This window comes from Sphaerodactylus townsendi, linkage group LG07 (assembly GCF_021028975.2).
Source record: "Sphaerodactylus townsendi isolate TG3544 linkage group LG07, MPM_Stown_v2.3, whole genome shotgun sequence".
In the NCBI taxonomy this organism is placed as follows: Eukaryota; Metazoa; Chordata; class Lepidosauria; order Squamata; family Sphaerodactylidae; genus Sphaerodactylus; species Sphaerodactylus townsendi.
This window is the reverse complement of record NC_059431.1, coordinates 36,243,502-36,261,679: the sequence shown is the minus strand read 5'-3', so window position 1 is coordinate 36,261,679 and position 18,178 is coordinate 36,243,502. Positions and strand designations below refer to the sequence as shown.

Below are 18,178 nucleotides of genomic sequence, written 5' to 3'. Positions count from 1 at the left end.
TGCAAAATCTGAGTTTTGTGCCTGCCCCCCCCCCCCCCCCCCCCCCGGCATGGGCAGTCGCTGTGATGCTGGAATCCACCCTCAAACAGCATCATTTTCAATGGTGTTTAAACTAGGGAGCCCAGATTCTCCTTTTAAATCCCCCTTAAAGGGAGAATCTGGGGTCTGAATTCTTTCAACATTGAAAGTGATGCTGTTTTAGGGTGGATTCTCCCCAACCCTGAAACAGCATCACTTTCAGTGTTTAAACTGGGGACCTCGGATTCTCCCATTAAATCCATGCCAAAGGGGGTGGATTTAAAAGGAGAATCTGGGGAAATTTGGGGGGTGCCTGCTGTCAGGGGTGCAATTGTTAATCTAGCAGCACCAAACTTTCAGGTTATCTTTAGGAGACTCTCTTGATGATACCACCCAGGTTTGGCGAAGTTTGGTTCATCTGATTTTGGATTCCAGTGGTACTTTCCTCTAGCAATATGGAGGAGGATTCTTTGCTGTGACTATGGGAGAACCAGTTGTCTGGTTCCTACGTGTAGTGTACATCTTAGTCTTTTAACATGCAATCAGGTTAGATGAATCTCTGAAATGTGTTGGGCAGTGTTTTATTGACTTAGTTCTATGTTACTGGCTCATCTTAAGGTTCTGGATGCGGATGTCACTGGAGTGGTTGAGCAGCTAATCATGCCTTCTGTGCTTTCATTTAAAATGTGATCTGGCCCCTGCAAACAGATATTCAAGTGGCTGTTGCTGCAGCAAGAAGTGGCAGAAAGACCCACTCCCCTTTAAGAACATGAAAACTCCCTGTGTCCTGTTGGATTTTGTTCTTCATATAAATATAAGAAATCCTTTTATCCGAACTGTTCTTCAGAGGAAGAAGAAGAAGAGTTTGGATTTCTATCCCCCCTTTCTCTCCTGCAGAAGACTCAAAGGGGCTTACAATCTCCTTGCCCTTCCCCCCTCACAACAAACACCCTGTGAGGTGGGTGGGACTGTGAGAGCTCTGAGAAGCTGTGACTAGCTCAAGGTCACCCAGCTGGCGTGTGTGGGAGTGCACAGGCTAATCTGAATTCCCCAGATAAACCTCCACAGCTCAGGTGGCAGAGCTGGGAATCAAACTCGGTTCCTCCAGATTAGATACACGATCTCTTAACCTCCTATGCCACTTCTCTTAACCTCCTATGCCACTGCTACGCCACTCCTACGCCACTGCTGCTGGAGACATTGAACCCTATGTTATAACATATTCAAAGTGTGATTCATGTTTACTTATTGTTGTTTCTTTTCTTGTAGCAAATTACCTTATGATGTAACAACAGAACAAGCATTGATGCATCCTGAAGTAGTGAATCGACTGGAGTCCTCAATTCAGAGCCTCATAGCAGTAACTGATAAAGTTCTCGCTTCCATATTTTCTTCTCTGAACTTAATGCCGTAAGTACAGGGACTGAAGAAAACCCTTTATGCATTTTTTAAAAAAAAATCTTTTAAAAGCAAGATCTTTCTCTTATTTAAGTAACAGCCTTAATTAAGGCATGTTTTGATTTATAAGAACAGTTCACCAGCAGAGGGGAGCAGTCTCTCCATATCACCAAAACCAAATAGTTCACATCTAAACACATATATATTTTCCTTTTCTCATGTTGTCATGTTTTGTTTAGTTGTTTCTAAGAAAGCAATGTACAAGGTGTATGCGCTCTCTCTCTCTATTTTCCTTTTGGTTGACTTGAATAAGTTGCTTTCACCCATTATTTTCCTTTTTCATATGTTTTCCATATAGTTATGGAATGAGATATATAGCCAAAGTTCTGAAGAACTCGCTGCATGAGAAATTCCCAGATGCAACAGAAGATGAGCTATTAAAGGTAGATTGCAAGGGGGATTTGTTAGCCTGTTGTTTGTTCATTGTTATGCTGCAAGGAAAAATTATTTGCATTGGGAAACAAGGTAACTCAAGGAATAGGGAGAAGATGCTCAATGTTTTGTTACGTAAAGACTTGGAGATGCGTTTTTACAAAATGCTTTCTCAGAAAGTGTTCAGTTTTAGGCTTTTGTTCTCCCTCCACCCTTTTTGCAAAAAAACTTGTAGCATCCTCCTCTGGTTTCTTTTCAACATCTGTGCCTCCAGACCTCACAAATGTTAAGAATCTCTATCCACATCCCTTCATCTGTGAGCAGTATGACTGTGGTTAGGAATATCACAAATCACCAATGGCTGTTCCTGTCGGTCTGCAACCTGCAGCTCTCCAGATGTTCATGGACTACAATTCCAATCAGCCCCTGCCAGCATGACCAGTTGGCCACACAATTGGCCAATTGGTCATGCTGGCAGGGGCTAGTGGGAATTGTAGTCCATGAACATCTGGAGAGCCGCAGGTTGCAGACCCTTGGATGGGAATACAAGGAAATGGACTATGTTATCATTGTAGGAATCAAATGCCTACCTTTACAAGTAGCATAGTCCTCGTAGATTCGTAAGTTTGTTTTTTAAAAAAAAATTCTGGTCCAGCTAGAATGCATTTTTTAAAAAAATCAATGTGTCTATGATCATAATAGCATTAGAATAAATACTGTAATAACCTTGTTTTTTATTATGTTTATGTGTATATATACTTTGAGAATGTGACATTTTGTCCAGTCTGAAGAGCCGGTATATTTAGGAGATGCAGAATCTTCTTGGAATCCATTCATCCCATAAATGATGTGGTTGGCAGATGTGCAGTCTGTAAGGGCCGAAACTAGTTGTGGGATATGAGATCTGTGATAAGATTTCTGGTTCTTTTTAAAGCTACATCCAAGCCATTGCTTGTGACTGCCAATTTGATCAAGGGCATTTTGCTGAGGGAAGGGGTCATTTAACCCTTTCCTCCCATCTCATTCCATGGATTGTAAATTTCTTCTTCTTCCTAAAAGCTGCTGTTGTTATCTTTGTGTGGAACAAAAGATACATCGGAGATAAAGATGACTAAGTATGTGTTGATTAGGTCTTTCTATTTAAGAGGCCTTTTCTAATACTTTTCTAAAACGTCTCACAATTACACTGGTCCCAATTCTGCTGTGATGAGTAGTCAGTGCACTCAACACTGACAGGGTTCATTACGTTGATGAGGGGAGAGGTGAAGTAGAAGGGAGCATGTGTAAATGCAAGTGTATTACCATATATACTCATGTATAAGTCGAATTTTTCAGCACATTTTTAATGCTGAAAAAGCTCCCCTCAACTTATATGCGGGTCATTAAAAATTTTGTGTGTTTTTACTTTGCCGGCCAGCAGGGGGCGCAGTTTTTATGCTAGCTAATTTCAGGGTACCCTCAGAAGACACTCCTGATGAGACCAGCCAAGTTTGGTAAAGTTTGGTTCAGGGGGTCCAAAGTTATGGACCCCCAAATGAGGTGCCCACATTCCCCATTGTTTTCAATGGGAGCTATTAGTAGATGGGGCTACCCTTTTGAGGGTCCATAACTTTGGACCCTCTGAACCAAACTTCACCAAACCTGGCTGGTCTCATCAGGAGAGTCTCTTTATGATACCAGCCAGGTTTGGTAAAGTTTGGGTCAGGGGATCCAAAATTATAGACCCCCAAAGGGGATGCCCCATCCCCCATTGTTTACTATGGAAGCTAATAGTAGTGCATTTTCCATTTCTGATAAATATCCCTCTTAAAATCTAAGTTGGATTACATTTGGACATGATGCCAGTGAATGATGATGAGAAATCCAGTTTTGGATGATTTTAACTCTTGTGTTTTAGGCCATTGTGGTTGCTGGTTGAGGCCTAAGGTTTTTTGTACTTTTAAAAGTTATTGTTGAGACCATATTGTTCTTGTTGACCCTCTTTTCCACTTACAGAGCCAGTTTACTGTTTTTCTTTGAAATAAATATTCAAAAACATTTAACCTACTGATGCCTCAATTGATGTAATTTTATTGGCATCTATTTTTATTTTTGAAATTTACCAGCAGCTGCTGCATTTCCCACCCTCGACTTATACGCGAGTCAATAAGTTTTCCCAGTTTTTTGTGGTAAAATTAGGTGCCCACCGACTTAAATGCCGAGAATTCGAACTTATATCGCTTAGTTATATACGGGTTTATGTCCCTGTGAGGGTGTCATGAGAAGCTGCAGTTAAACTCTGGTTGATTCCACCAGCAAAATAAAGGAACCCATTTCCCTTTTTCCCATTCACATGCCTGCCATGCAGGCAGCGATTGGAGCCCATGGAAAAAATCCAGGTTGCTTTCACACCTTTGCACAGAGATGCTTCTGCTTTTTTTTAAAAAAAATCTGCTACACATATATAGAGTCCTACACCCTGTGCGGAATCGACCTCTGATAATCTAAATTATCAGTCTCAGGCTGAACTGTTTGGAGAGAATTTCTGGGAATTATGCATCATTAATAATTTCTCTATACTATTACAGTTGCTCTAAGTATCTATGCCATTTTAGGCAGTTGCTGTAAGTATATGCCATTTTAGGCAGGCTATGAGATGTACATATGCTTTCTATATTTGATCTAGTACAATTTTTACTAGATTTTGGTTTGGATCCTGCCTAGATTTCTATGGGTGCAAGGATTTTTTTCTCAATATCCCCTCCTGCAGGGAATATTTTAATTTTTCTAAGCTGGTTTTGAAGGCTGCTATCCCACAAGAACAACATTTTGGAGTTTGTTTTGGGCTGCCATGGAGTTGGTGGAAATAATCTCCTTGGGACTCTCTCTGCTTCTGTTCTTGTAATAATGCATATTCCATTGCAGTATTGCTGTTTAGTGGGATGAATATAAAGAGGAGAAAAATCTGAAAATGCTCCTTTTCCTATAGATTATTGGGAATCTCCTTTACTACCGGTACATGAACCCAGCCATTGTTGCCCCTGATGGTTTTGACATCATTGACATGACAGCTGGAGGCCAGATCCACCCTGATCAGAGGAGAAATTTAGGTTGTGTGGCCAAAGTTCTACAGCATGCAGCCTCAAACAATCTCTTTGAAGGAGAAAACGCACATCTTTCATCCATGAACAGTTACCTCTCTGAGACATATGAGAAATTCAGGTCTGTGCCAGTGATGAAGCAAATGGATAAACTGTATGTCAAGGGGGTGGTGCTCTTTTGTAGGTGGTCGTTGCATCATTTTAAGGCTACTTCCTGAAGATTACTTACTGAAATCCACTTCCTTTATGGGAATGTATCAAAAACTTCATTTTTTCCTACCTAGACACATTCATTCCTTCACTTTCATATTTAACAATAAACTATCCCACCCTGGTGATTGTCATAACAAAGGTTATGTTTCTTCAAGGATAACACAACTCTGTTTGTTTATAAGGGAAGTATTTCCCAGCCAGGAAGATATACACAACTCCTTCCTAGTTGAGTGATATTATTATCTGTCTTTTCTTTAGACAATGGCAGGAAAAGATTTTTGTTTATATGTCTTAGGGAAAATGTGCTCTTTGCCCCTACAGCTGGATGACTCTCTAGCGTCTGAATTGTAATTGATGTTGTATGAAAATAGCTTTAGTGAAATGTATTTTATGGAGCTTGGATATCAGGTCTGTTGTTAGCCACTCGTTCTCATGCTACAAGGGCCAACTATTTCAGTATGTGTGATTTTGCTTGACATTTTAAGTGTTGAATGAATACTTTAGACATTCTTTGACCAGTTTGCAAGATGTTGTCCTTGTGTACTTAACTCTAACTTTTTCATAACAATCACCAAAACAGTTACCAAAACATACTAAATATCCTCCAAGTGATTCCTCCTTCTAGGTAATTAGCAATGGGGGGATTGAAAATCTTGGCTTTGTTGTTTGCTCCCTTCTGTCTGCTCTGTGCCGTCAGTTGTTTTTGATTAGTCAGAAAAGGCCAAGTGTAGATGCTTTGGGCCAGATTCCTTATATAGTGTCTCAAAATGTTCCATTGTATTAATTTACTTAAAAAAATTAAACCCTGCCTTGTCATCATTTCATCTTAACTACATCACAGCATCCATCTTAACTACATCACAGCATCCATCTGGCTCTACCAGCCATTGATCTGTTGAGTGACTAGGTTGTTCCCAAAGACCTAGGAAGACTTAAGACTTGCCGTATTGGCCACACTTCTGCTTGTAAAGAACCCTCTCCATCTTCTACCACATTCACCTAGCACAGTAAAATGCTCCTGTTCAGGGGAGGTGGCCAACTTTACAGATTTTTGCCACATTTTCAAACATGCTTGTCAATGTGTCCTGTGGTCTTCCGCAATGCTCAACTTTTGATAGCAATTTTGGCCCTTCATAGTAACTTGCATGAGTAGAATGCTGGACTAGATGGACCACTGGTCTGATCCAGTGGTGCTCTTCTTATGTTATCATTTCCAAGTTATCAAAACATGCTCAAATGATAGCAGTAACATTCTTCTTCAAGTTAACTGGCAATAAAGAGAAAGACTGTATTCAGTCCACATAATCTCTTTAAACATATGTATATTCATATTTGTGGTGTTGCATTACAATTTAAATGTCATAATTTGCAGAACAAATATAAATGTCAAGGGTGAGCAGGATAGCACTTCCTCTAAGACACTTTTTCCTGTGTAAATATATAGATTGTACACTTCCTGCAATAGAACATCTAGGAAGTTGACTATGTAAACAGTTCTATATCTCTGGAGATTGATCTCATTCACAGGTTTGTATATGGGTTGGCAGATGAAAATCCCAGGGAGTTCACTGTAAGTAACTGTTTGCACTGGATCAATGCACTGTTTGATATTGTGTATTCTCAACCACACAGTAGACTTCAGGGCAAGGAGATTACAACAGCAACATACATAGAAATCTGAGCAATGGTGTACAAACTGCAATACTTGGGTGATAGTTAAGAGAGCTGTATTGTTTGCTTACCTTTGGAAAAGTAATATGTGTGTTTTTTCCCTCTTAGGAATTTTTTTCAGACAGCATGTATTGTTCCTGAACCTGAAGAAAAATTCAACATTGATGAATACTCTGACATGGTGACACTCAGCAAGCCAGTTATATATATCTCTATTGAAGAGATTATCAACACTCATTCAGTAAGTGTACAAAGCATAGTTTCGATTAAATATTTATTTATGTATTTTAACTTGAGAGGAGTGACACTTGGGCAAGAATGCATGTAAGATTCAGTGGCTTGAAAATACCATAGATCTTGTTGGAAATAAATCCTCTTTAAAAATTAAATCAGTTGTCCACTGTTAAGTTTGTTTGTCCTGCAGGTCCAGCTGTTAAGACCGTTTAGTAGCCAAAGTATTATAAAGGGAACCAGATTCAGCAGACTGAACTGTCTGAAAGATGAAATGTTTAAATATCCAGACAGTTTTTCCCGAGAGTGTTTGCAAGAGTCTAGCGCGAAAAGTGACATTTCCTTTAGAAGAAATAACATGACATCCTCCAGCTGGGTTTACAGACTGCCATTACATCATAGACCACCAATGATTTAGGGTAATACTGATGCCCTGTAGGTTGTTTGGGTTGAATCAGAAACAGATTAACATTTTTAAACCGTGACTTCTTTACCTAGGTTTGCAACATGTATGCTCCTTTCAGAGTAGCCTCACAATGAAACTCTTAGAATCATTTGTCCCTGCACTTTCATGATGTGCTGTTTTATTTAAGAGTACCAAATAATAGTGCACATTTATGTATATCTTTCACTTGCAAAACAATGCAGATGTTGACAACAATATTCAAGTTTTATGTCTGTGAACATTGAAGATGAATGATAAGCTGACTAAACTGCAACTTCAACGTGTGCGTGTGTATATGATTAATATAAACTTTTTTCCTTTGGCTTTTGAAAGACTACAGAGTCAATGTTTTACCATATGTAATATGTTATGTTGTCAAGTGAAATTCTTTGAAAGTTAAGCAATGCCAAAGTTATATCTTCCTGCACAGCTGCTTTTCATTCCTCTCGTTTATCATCATGCATTTAGTAATCTCTTCCTTCTTCAGTTGTAAACAGCCTTGAAGTTTCACAGCAGTAAGAAAAATCTCTTGCGTGAAAAGTTGCTTTCACTGCATAAGATGCTGTGAATGTGGAGAAACTGTTACTGTTGTTTTTAGTTGTATGGAACATGTTGTAATACACCATAATCTAGGACACTTTTCCTGTATATCTTCAGCTGCATATTTGTTAAAACCTCAAACACCTTCATTATTATGCCTCTGATCTGCCACTTGTAACCCAAGCTTAGTAGGACACCATAAGTTGAATCTCTTTCTTAAAGAGGTGATGGAATTTCATGGATTAGAGTGAAAGCAGAATGTTATACCCATCCTGGCAGTTTCTTCTCCTCTAGGGACTTTTGAATACAGACACAGAATAGGGACAGCGATTCTTAGTTCCTGAATGCCTTCTAATTTTATAGGATCCAGAAATACCCAGATGTTTCCTGTATTAGTATTTAAGGCTTGTCTGCAGTTCTTATTTGTTTACTTCAGATTAATTTGTTGTATAGACCGTAGCCAGATTGATCAAATAAGTGGCATTTTTAATTAGTTGTTCGGGCTAGTACCTGGGTTTGTGTTGGTTATGTGAGCTGATTGTGGTCTCTCTCTGTCTCTGTCTGTCTGTCTGTCTCTCTCTGTCTCTGTCTCTGTCTCTCTCTCTCTCACACACACACACACGCACGAGCCACACACATAACTTAAATGTAGGCTAATGTCCTTTTAAGAAGGAATAAAGAGCACCACAAGACCAAAAATGGTTGGAATAAAATTTCTAGGTGTAGTGCCACTCAACATCTGTCTTGAAGACAAACAGGGTCAAGAAGTCATGGACTTGCAAAGCATATCATTAGAGGAATCCTTCATGTATGTTTCCAGCTTCATTAACCATCTGGCTGAATTTCTGTTTATTCTACATAAGGCAGAAATTTCTTCAGTTCTTCTAAACTCTTGCCTACAGAATAAATGTATCATCACTTTTTTCTGTTGGAGTTGCCTGTATGTTAACAAAGCTGTTAGGACCTAGTAACATCCATTATGATATCTTGTGGAAGTTATCTGACAAGTGTTCAAATTGCTGAAGATTTTGTCTAATCAGGTTAGTTATATTATTATGAGTATATTTCTGAATTTGGAAAGCTTATCACTTAGTCTGTGGAAGCAATACTGAAATGTTTGAAATATCAGCAATGTTAGTTTACAGGCTTGTAGAACTCAAGAGACTATTTTGATTTTGTCACTGTTTGTGGGAAGTTCTATCGCTTTCAGAATGAAAAATGTGGTAGACTCCCAAAGGATCTATTAGCAGCTCTGTTTGGTAAAAAGATTGAATGTAGAAGTGGTTGCCTTGTGGAGCTGAAATTAAGGAAGCATTAAGATAACTCCCTCTTTTCAGCTGTTCTACAAGAAGCTAATTTTAAAACATAATTTATGTCAAAGTTTCTTTGGAAATGGATGTAATTCACTGCATCTCTTTTCTTGAAAGCTTTTATAAAAATGCTTTTCTAAAATTCTTCTTGATGGTAATTCCTTGATTTTGGGGGGGACAGGCACTAACAACAGTTGAGCATTTTTGTAGCAAAATGTCTTTTGTAGTGAGATTTTAAGCTAGGAGAGAACTAGTACTGGTACAGTTGTGACACTGCTTTACAACAGCAGTTATGAGATTGTGAGCAGATTACAGATTTATATGTTCCTTTCCTGTTTTGGTTGGAATTCTCACTATCTTGTAGTTTTGAATCATGTTTTGGCTGCACAAGGTGTTGTTAAGCATTTGTGTGATTCCAGAGATTTGTTTACTTTGGCACATGTGACATGGGGCCAATTTTCCTAATGTTGTCATTTTTCCCCAAGAGAGATTCCACCATTTTTTCCCCTGTGGTCCTTCTTACAGTCCTTGTTTCAGTTTTTCTTCCAGTTCTGTGATGATTTATGTGTGAGTAGATCCTGGAATCTGGAAATTGTCCAATGTGCTTTGCAAACAAAGTTTGTTGAAACTGTCTCTTTTACAGTTATTGCTGGAGCACCAGGATGCCATTGCTCCTGATCCAAAAGATGTCTTAAACGAACTTCTGACTGGGCTGGGGGAAGTTCCTGATGTGGAGACTTTCCTTGGTAAGCCCCTAAAACAAAAGAAATTGGGAATGTCAACTGGACATGGTGTTTGGAATATGCTGCTACAGGAGGTGGTGATGGCCACTAACCTGGATAGCTTTAAAAAGGGCTTGGACAGATTTATGGAGGAGAAGTCAATCTATGGCTACCAATCTTGATCCTCCTTAATCTGAGATTGCAAATGCCTTAGGAGACCAGGCGCTCGGGAGCAGCAGCAGCAGAAGGCCATTGCTTTCACGTCCTGCGTGTGAACTCCCAAAGGCATCTGGTGGGCCACTGCGAGTAGCAGAGTGCTGGACTAGATGGACTCTGGTCTGATCCAGCAGGCTTGTTTTTATGTTCTTATAACTTTTATGTAGATAGAAAGAAAACAAAGTCAGGGCAGTGTGCATTCCATGGTGTGGCCATACCAAAAATACAGGATGTAGTTATGTAGTTTTTAAGTTATGTTCCAGTTTTTACTGTTACAGTCATTTGAATAAACTGTGTTTACAGCGTGGGTAAAATCTTAAAAGAAAAGAACAATATTGGGATACTGTGTGCCATGCAGTTCTTTGTCACTCCCATGATTAGCAGGTGCAGTGTGATTTATACAAATTGCACAGCTATGTGCAAGCCTGCATAAACTGTAGCTAGTTTTGGGTGACCTTGCTATAGAGTCTTGATCTTTTCATTCCTGTTGTTTTAATGTGCTTCTGAATGTTCAAAGACCATGGGAAAAGACACTGGATTAGATCCAAATTACTGCAAGTGGAGCAAAGCTTTCCAAATGGGACTTTCCCATGTACACACACACACACGCACGCACGCACATCCTGCCATGCAGTAACCCCCCCCCCCTTCTTTGAAATTCTGCTCCTAGGGGGGTTGTGGGAGTCTCAGGAACAGCATGTATGGGGTCTACAGTGGGAGCAGGGAAGCAGCAGGAATTATACGTTCAACTCTTTTGTAGTAAAGTAAGCATTGCTAAACAGCAGAACAGCATGTTTTAGATCCAATTCCGGTATGTGTACTTTTCTGTTTTAACACTGGTCTTTTCACCTTCTGCAGGCGAAGGAGCTGTTGATCCCAATGACTCTAACAAAGAGAATACATTAAGTCAGCTTATAAAGACAGAAATTTCTCTTTCACTGACAAGGAAATTTGACTTACGGGAAGGTGAAGAACAGGACATCAAAGGCCTGATGATGAAGTATGTATATTTTTATAAAACATAGTCCTATCAAAATTCAAATTTAATAACATTTACTTATTTAACCATGTCAGTACAGAATTGCTGTTTGCTTTATTACATTTATATCCTGCCTCTCCAGGTATCTGCTCCAGAGGTTATTTTGTACTTAGTAGTCAGATGAAAGCTGTAGAGAATTGTTGTATTTGTCCAAAAGGAAAAAAATAGGTTTTTTTTCAGATGTGCCCTTAAGAAAAAAAAGGGGTTGGCTTATTTTTGCATAAAAGTGTACACAATATGAAAAATATCTTTTTGTTTAAAATTGAAGGTCTTAACATTCAGGATCATCTTCCTTTTAAGAAAATACAGTAGCTGTGGCAGATGAAATAGCAAAACATTGTTACCATGTCTGTCCTTGAAGGTGGCTTCAGTAACATAGGCTGCTGCAGCATTAGGCAAAAACCAGAATTGTGTCTGACTAAGGAAACTTTTAAAATTTACTAATACCTGTGTTGCAGCAAATGGGCTAGGTCTCAGGGTTATACATAAGTTGGAATGCATTGTGATTCTTGACTTGTTATAGATAGAACATTTTCTTCCACCTCAGAATATCACTGGAGGTTTTATCCCAAATCGTTGCCATGCTAAAATTTCTTTACATTTAGCTCTCATAACGGTTATCTTCTCTACCCAAACACAAAACCCAAATCTGGAGACTGTTCTACAACAGTTTCAACACTCTGCTTTTTATCTACTATAATCACATTGTGTGCTGCTGATATCACAAAATGCAGTACTGACGTTGCGGAGCATGTCCTTGACCGGATGCTCTTCGAAAAGCTGCATTAAGGACACGCAGTAACTGATAAGGTTTTTACGAAATAGAAGCTGAGCATTAGGATATAGATTAGGCATTACAGGAAACAGAGGGAAACATCTGTCTTGGATTTTACTTTTCTAGAAGGAGACAATGAGTAATTCTGTGGCCTCTTTTTAAAATAGGCACATGTACTCTGCAAAATGTGGCCAAAATTAATACACGCACATTCATCCTGTACTGCCATTTTAACTGACGTGGTGCAAGCAGAAGTTTCGGAACACTTGCTCTTTTAAAAATTAACATTCTCAACTCCCAAGTTTGTTCTTTAATCATTTCCAGTAATAGGGATGTTCTGACAGCTCTATCTCCTCGTTCTTAATTTCTTTCAAAGCCCCATGCCAGTGGCTGCTTTTATAGCTTAACTTTACCGCAGAGCATCAGCAAAGGGCAATACTGTTTCCAGAAAAGTCAGAGAGAATTGGGTAGTAACACTAGATCAGCAGTCCTCATCCTTTTTGAGCTTTGGAATTCTAACACAGTAACTTTTCTCACAGGACAAGCAAGACAGGGGAGGCCTCCTTTACTATAAAGCATGCAAAGCCATAAAGCACAAGTCAAGGAAAGAATGCATAAATGGCAGTGGTTACATATAGCAGAGTTGGTTACATATATCAAAAGAGGCACTGAGTTACCATGTACAGCTGGTTACATTGATTCAAGAATGCGCCCATTTGACTCAGACAAGCATCAGACACTTTGAGATGGTTTTGTAAGTGCCAGTATTGAGTCTCAAACTGGTCATCCATTTTCTGCCTTGTTTCTTAGGCCCTTTCCACACATGTGTGGAAACGCACCTCCACCAGCATGAAGTATGCCGGTGGAGGGTCAGGAACTTTTCGCATGCTAGTGTGTGTGCAGTCCTGACTTCCCCTGCAGCCGGAGAGGCAGCTCCACATGGAGCCGCCTCTTGGTGGTCCCCCTCCACTCACCTTCTTGTGCAGCGTCCCTCTGGAGGACTGCAGGGACCCGCCCACACTGCCCTGCGATCTCCAGAGGTTGCATGGCAGCATGGATGGGTCTCTGCAGCCCTCCAGAGGGACGCTGCACAAGAAGGTGAGTGGAGCCAACGGGAAAAGCAGCGGCTTCCTGGCGGTGCATTTCTCACCGCACCGTCGGGAAGACGCTGTTTATCAATACCCTAATTCATTGAGCGAGGTTTTCAGGGGCGGCTTCATGCCACCTGGGGAAAGCCAGGACGGCGCTGCTGCACAGCAGCAATGCATCCTGTGCGAACGCTCTCCCAGGAACAGCGTTTTTGCTGTCCCTGGGACGCTGTATTTGGCCCATGCGGAAAGGGCCTTAGGTATGTGATAAGTTCTTTGTGCTGCTTTTATAACCAGTTGTATCATTTTAGTCACAGTTCCACTGAACCTGTCAGTATAAGAATCACCTTTTCTGACAACTTTCCAAGATCTTCAAAAGCAGTTTTTTCAAAACCTGAGATTCTAGGGATTGTAACTAGGAATTTCTGTATGAAAAATGTGTATACTGGTACTGACCTGTACTGAGAAAATGCCACAAGACAGAAAGATGGCAAGCAACTAACCTGTAAACCAATGATGGCAAACTTTTTGGGCTTGGTGTGTCAAAAACAAATTATTTACATATTCATTTATTCTTTTAAAAAAATAGTCATATGTAATGCTATGTATTATAGAAATAAATATCAAATAATGACAAAAATGGCTAAGACTCAAATAGGGAGAATAGTTGTCAGGTATTGGTGAACGCTGATGTGCCACCCAAAATGGCATGGCATGTCACCTTTGGCACACATGTCATAAGTTCTCCATCCCTGCTAGAAACCTTTTGAAATAAAATGTCTTGACCTAATGATGAAAGCTGTAGAGAAACATGGTGCAAATGGATCTCCACAAGGAGGGAGTTCCAAAATAGTGGACATTAGAGGGTCTATATAGGGAAACACAGGAGAATTCTGATAACTTGGTTCTGCATAATAGGTGGCAGGGGAGTCAGACACAAGTACAAATGATTTTACTACACAGTCTGGGAAGAAAGGAAAGCGGAAACAAGGGGCAGGCTTCCCAGCATTGTACAGTTACTGTTGTGTAAACACCAAGTCCATGTGGTCACAGGAGGTTTTTTAAAATAGACTCTATGAAACAGTGCTGGTGCAAATAATCCCAATGAACCCTACATGGGTTTAAGCTAGAGGTTAGCTACCGTCCAGGCAAAGTCCCCTATGGAAACTGTTGGATTAGTTTATTACAGTTTAGATACTTCCATTAGTATAACAGATTGTGTATATAGACACACATATACAGACACACATCTGTTTTATGAATATAAGTAAAATAATGCACAACGTGAGGGATTTATTTTATGAATATATATGTTGAATAATACCAGCAAGAAGATGCTTTCAGTTTGTGTGTACGTGTTATAGACTGTCATCTTCTATGACACAAAAAGGGATCTAAGAAAGAATTTATTTCCTGATTCAGGACCAAAAGACTTATTGTTGATGTGATACGAGCTCAGCCAGGAGAGACACTTGCAAAAATCTTGGAAACGCCTGCAACTGTACATCAGGTAACTAGTTATTTTGTAACCAGGACTTAAATCAATTAACATTTCTCTATTTTGTTTCTCCTTTAAGTGTTTGAATATCATGATGTAGTCCAGAGAGAGCCCTATGAAACTTATATTTTCAAATAACAGAGCTAGCCCAGCCCTTTCAGTGAACAACTGTAACTGCTTTTTTCATTCAGAGAACTTGTGTACTGTGTGTCTCTCTCCCACCCCACCCCCAGTTTTATCCTTATAAATTATCTGGTTAAGTAGATCCTGGAGAGATTGCTGTTTTAGGATTTAATTGGATGGGAGATGGGAGTTCCCTGTTTGGGTCCCTTGATTTTTAGCTGTCTTAAATAAGTAGTCCTTAGAGCAAGTGAGGTTATAACCCTCTCCATCCACCCCAGCCGCACACTTTGTCCTTGAGAGATAGCAGGGGGTGGGTGGGTGGGTGGAAAAGGTTAACTTATTGCCAGTGGCAGAGCTACAAGGGGATGGGGTGTATGCGTTGCACCTGGGCGGCGCAAAAATCACCTCCTGACCCCCTTGCCCTGCCCTGCCTTGCCAGGCCTGGCCCCACACCACCAGCCTGGTCTTTTTCAGTTAGAAGAAAGCTGTTTTCTGCCAGCTGGAAAAAGGTAAGTGGGGGGCTACAGGGGAAGGGGCGGGGGGGGGGGGGCAGAAAACACAGAGTGCGCCCTGGCCACACTCCTGCCCAGCTACACTTCTGCCTATTGCCCAGCACTGCCACCCACTATCCAAATTGGGGTTCTGCTTACTACTTCTCTGAAATCATACAAGGCTTTGAAAGATTTCTCATACTTTCATCATCTAGATTTTACTTTGTCAGGTGACCTGTGGCTCGCAAAATCTCATGTCACGATAAACATGTGTCTTGAAAGTGCTTCATTGTTCTTGTAAGGTTGGTTAGGTAAGACTGTCTTGGTTAAGCAAGAATTTGACTACTCCTAGATGTAGTCTGACACTCTAGTCTATTTTCCACACTATTTCTTCATAATATTATTCCTGAATAAGTCACTTGCAAAGATAATCCTTGTAAACAACTTTTAAGAATACCTTCAAATCCACATCCTTGTTTTGTTCTATAATGTCCTCTTTGAATTTAATTATTTCTGTGAGACTTTTAAGCGGGCATGTTTAAGATGAGGTTGTAAAGCCAAGAGATTTTTTGTAATTCTGAGGCCTTCAGAATATGATTGTAGATTCTTCCAGTATTCTACACTGTACTCCTGTTTTTAACATGTAAAAAACATCTTGAACTGATGCTTCACGAAATGTTTGTTGGTAATAACTTTTTATGGGCTTTGTGCATAAAATATTTTGAACTTGAGTTTATTTATATAGCATAAGCAATTGTCTAGGAAGATATGGACACTGTGTGGAAACCTCTGCAATGATGAGTTTTGCAACATGAGTACTTTTGGAAAAATATAACTGTAGACCATTTGAATTCTGTAATTTTGAATATTTATGCTCTGATATAGTGTGCATGGATTACAAATGTTCATATTAACGTGATGCTGTAATTTTTAATTATATATTATTATATAAGAATATGTGGAAACTCTGTGGACATAGACTTTATATTTTCAGTATACTTTGCAATGATGACCATCAAGAATCACAGTAGAAAAACAAGCATACAATAACTGTTTATCCTTTAGCGGTTGAAAAGTCTGGGAAGAAAGGTCTAGAAGATTAATCATAACGGGAAAGGTTAAAAACTGAGGAGCCAATTCAGGTGAAATGTAGAGTAAATATATTAAATTAGGTGTATTTAACCTGAAAAAAAAACAGCTAAGAAAGGGATTTTTTTTTGCAATACTTTTTTGTTGAAGAAATGTAAAACACGTTTATCTGCAGAAATATAATAGAAGGGGGTAATCTGATGAAGAAGAGATAGATAATATAATATAACATAATATACAGCATCATGTTAATAAGAACATTTGTAATCCATGCAGATTATATCAGAGTGTAAACATTCAAAATTACAGAATTCAAATGTTTTGCAGTTATTTTTTTCCAAGAAGGACTCAGGTTGCAAAACAAGTATTTCTGATTTAATTGTCCCTCAGTTATCAAATTGGTGTTAAAGAATCCAGAAGATGTCCCCCATAGAATAGTTAATATCACTCATTCATGTTTAGACAGTGGAGGAATTTCAGCTACTAACATGAGGAACTTATTTAATAATGTCTCTGTACAAAATATTCTGATTATCTGGAAATTCGTTAATGTGACACTCAGCTCTGATATTTGATGTATTATTTTTCCAGTCTCCTGATGTACTGTGACGGTCCACACCCACCACATATGACTAAAGTAGAACATGCTGACCATTTTTCTATATTTAAGCATGGCAGAGCAATAGGAACAGTTGTTCATCATATTCTCTGAGAATAGTACCAGAAGCAAAGGATTTCAAGCAGAGAGGGAGCTTTTGGCTGGGAATTTGGAAGAGTTTGCAAGAACATTTGAGTAATGAGCAGATTACCTAAAAAGCGTGTATAATTTCTTCCCTTCTTTAAAAAAAGTAACTTGGGTAGGAAGTTTACTATCAGACATTCTATCAGGCATGCCACAAGAAGGAAGTTGTGGTTACACTTCACCAGAAGTAGAGAAGGCTGATATATACTTCACTGTTTTATTCACTCTGCACTGCTGCATGCTCTCTGACACACACTAAACTTACAGCAGGACACCCGGAAGGAGGGTATTTATACTGCAGTGTCCAAGAATGGCAGTATTTGGGATTTTAACTTGTAGTACAGAAAGATTATCCACCACTTCAGTTCTTGGGTATGCATGTACCGAAAAAACACATGTACAGTTCCAAGCTGCGTGATCTCCACTAAAAACTGGGCAAACCCATACAATGATACCGTGATTCCCATTTTTGTAATTCATAATTAGTAAAGTTGGTTGTTTGTACTAATGTGTCGATTACTTTTTCTTTCAGGAAGCTGAACACGAAAAAATAGTGGAAAAACGTGTAATCTTGGATTCTAAAACACCAGAGAAAATGAAACACAGTAGATCTATTCTCGAAGAAGGGCAGCTACCATTAGAACAAAAGAAAAGGAAAATCCAGAGGAACCTTAGGACACTGGAACAGGCTGGACTGGTTTCATCTGAAAATAAATACCAGGAAATCATCAATGAAATTGCAAAGGTTGCTGGAACATTCTTTCATTTCGCCAAATGTTTGCTGTCTTACCCTAAGCACAAATTCATGTTAACACAACATTCCTGTAAAACATATTTACTATTTGTTATCAAGAAAATAACAAGTTGTACACAATGATAGGTCAATTAATTTAATAAGTGGTAGTTCTTCTGAGAGTATAAGTTTCCAACTTTCAAATGCAATGTTCAGCAGTAAACTTTGACAATGAGTGTTGTCTATGGCATCTTGTGTGGTTTCCGGGCTGTATGGCCGTGTTCTAGTAGCATTCTCTCCTGATGCCAGAGGATCTGATGCCAG

General features: G+C 39.3%; 1 protein-coding gene across 2 annotated transcripts in view; it reads left to right on the top strand.

The window, feature by feature from the left end:
• The window catches only part of IQGAP2 (IQ motif containing GTPase activating protein 2), a 161,288-nt gene that overhangs the window by 137,835 nt on the left and 5,275 nt on the right, over positions 1–18,178 (top strand). For both annotated transcript variants that reach the window (XM_048503984.1, XM_048503985.1), the window contains 8 exons: positions 1,288–1,428; positions 1,775–1,859; positions 4,817–5,049; positions 6,921–7,053; positions 9,982–10,084; positions 11,135–11,276; positions 14,601–14,688; positions 17,654–17,866. In XM_048503984.1, coding sequence (XP_048359941.1) covers positions 1,288–1,428; positions 1,775–1,859; positions 4,817–5,049; positions 6,921–7,053; positions 9,982–10,084; positions 11,135–11,276; positions 14,601–14,688; positions 17,654–17,866 — 1,138 coding nt within the window. The remainder of the gene's footprint in view (positions 1–1,287; positions 1,429–1,774; positions 1,860–4,816; positions 5,050–6,920; positions 7,054–9,981; positions 10,085–11,134; positions 11,277–14,600; positions 14,689–17,653; positions 17,867–18,178) is intronic.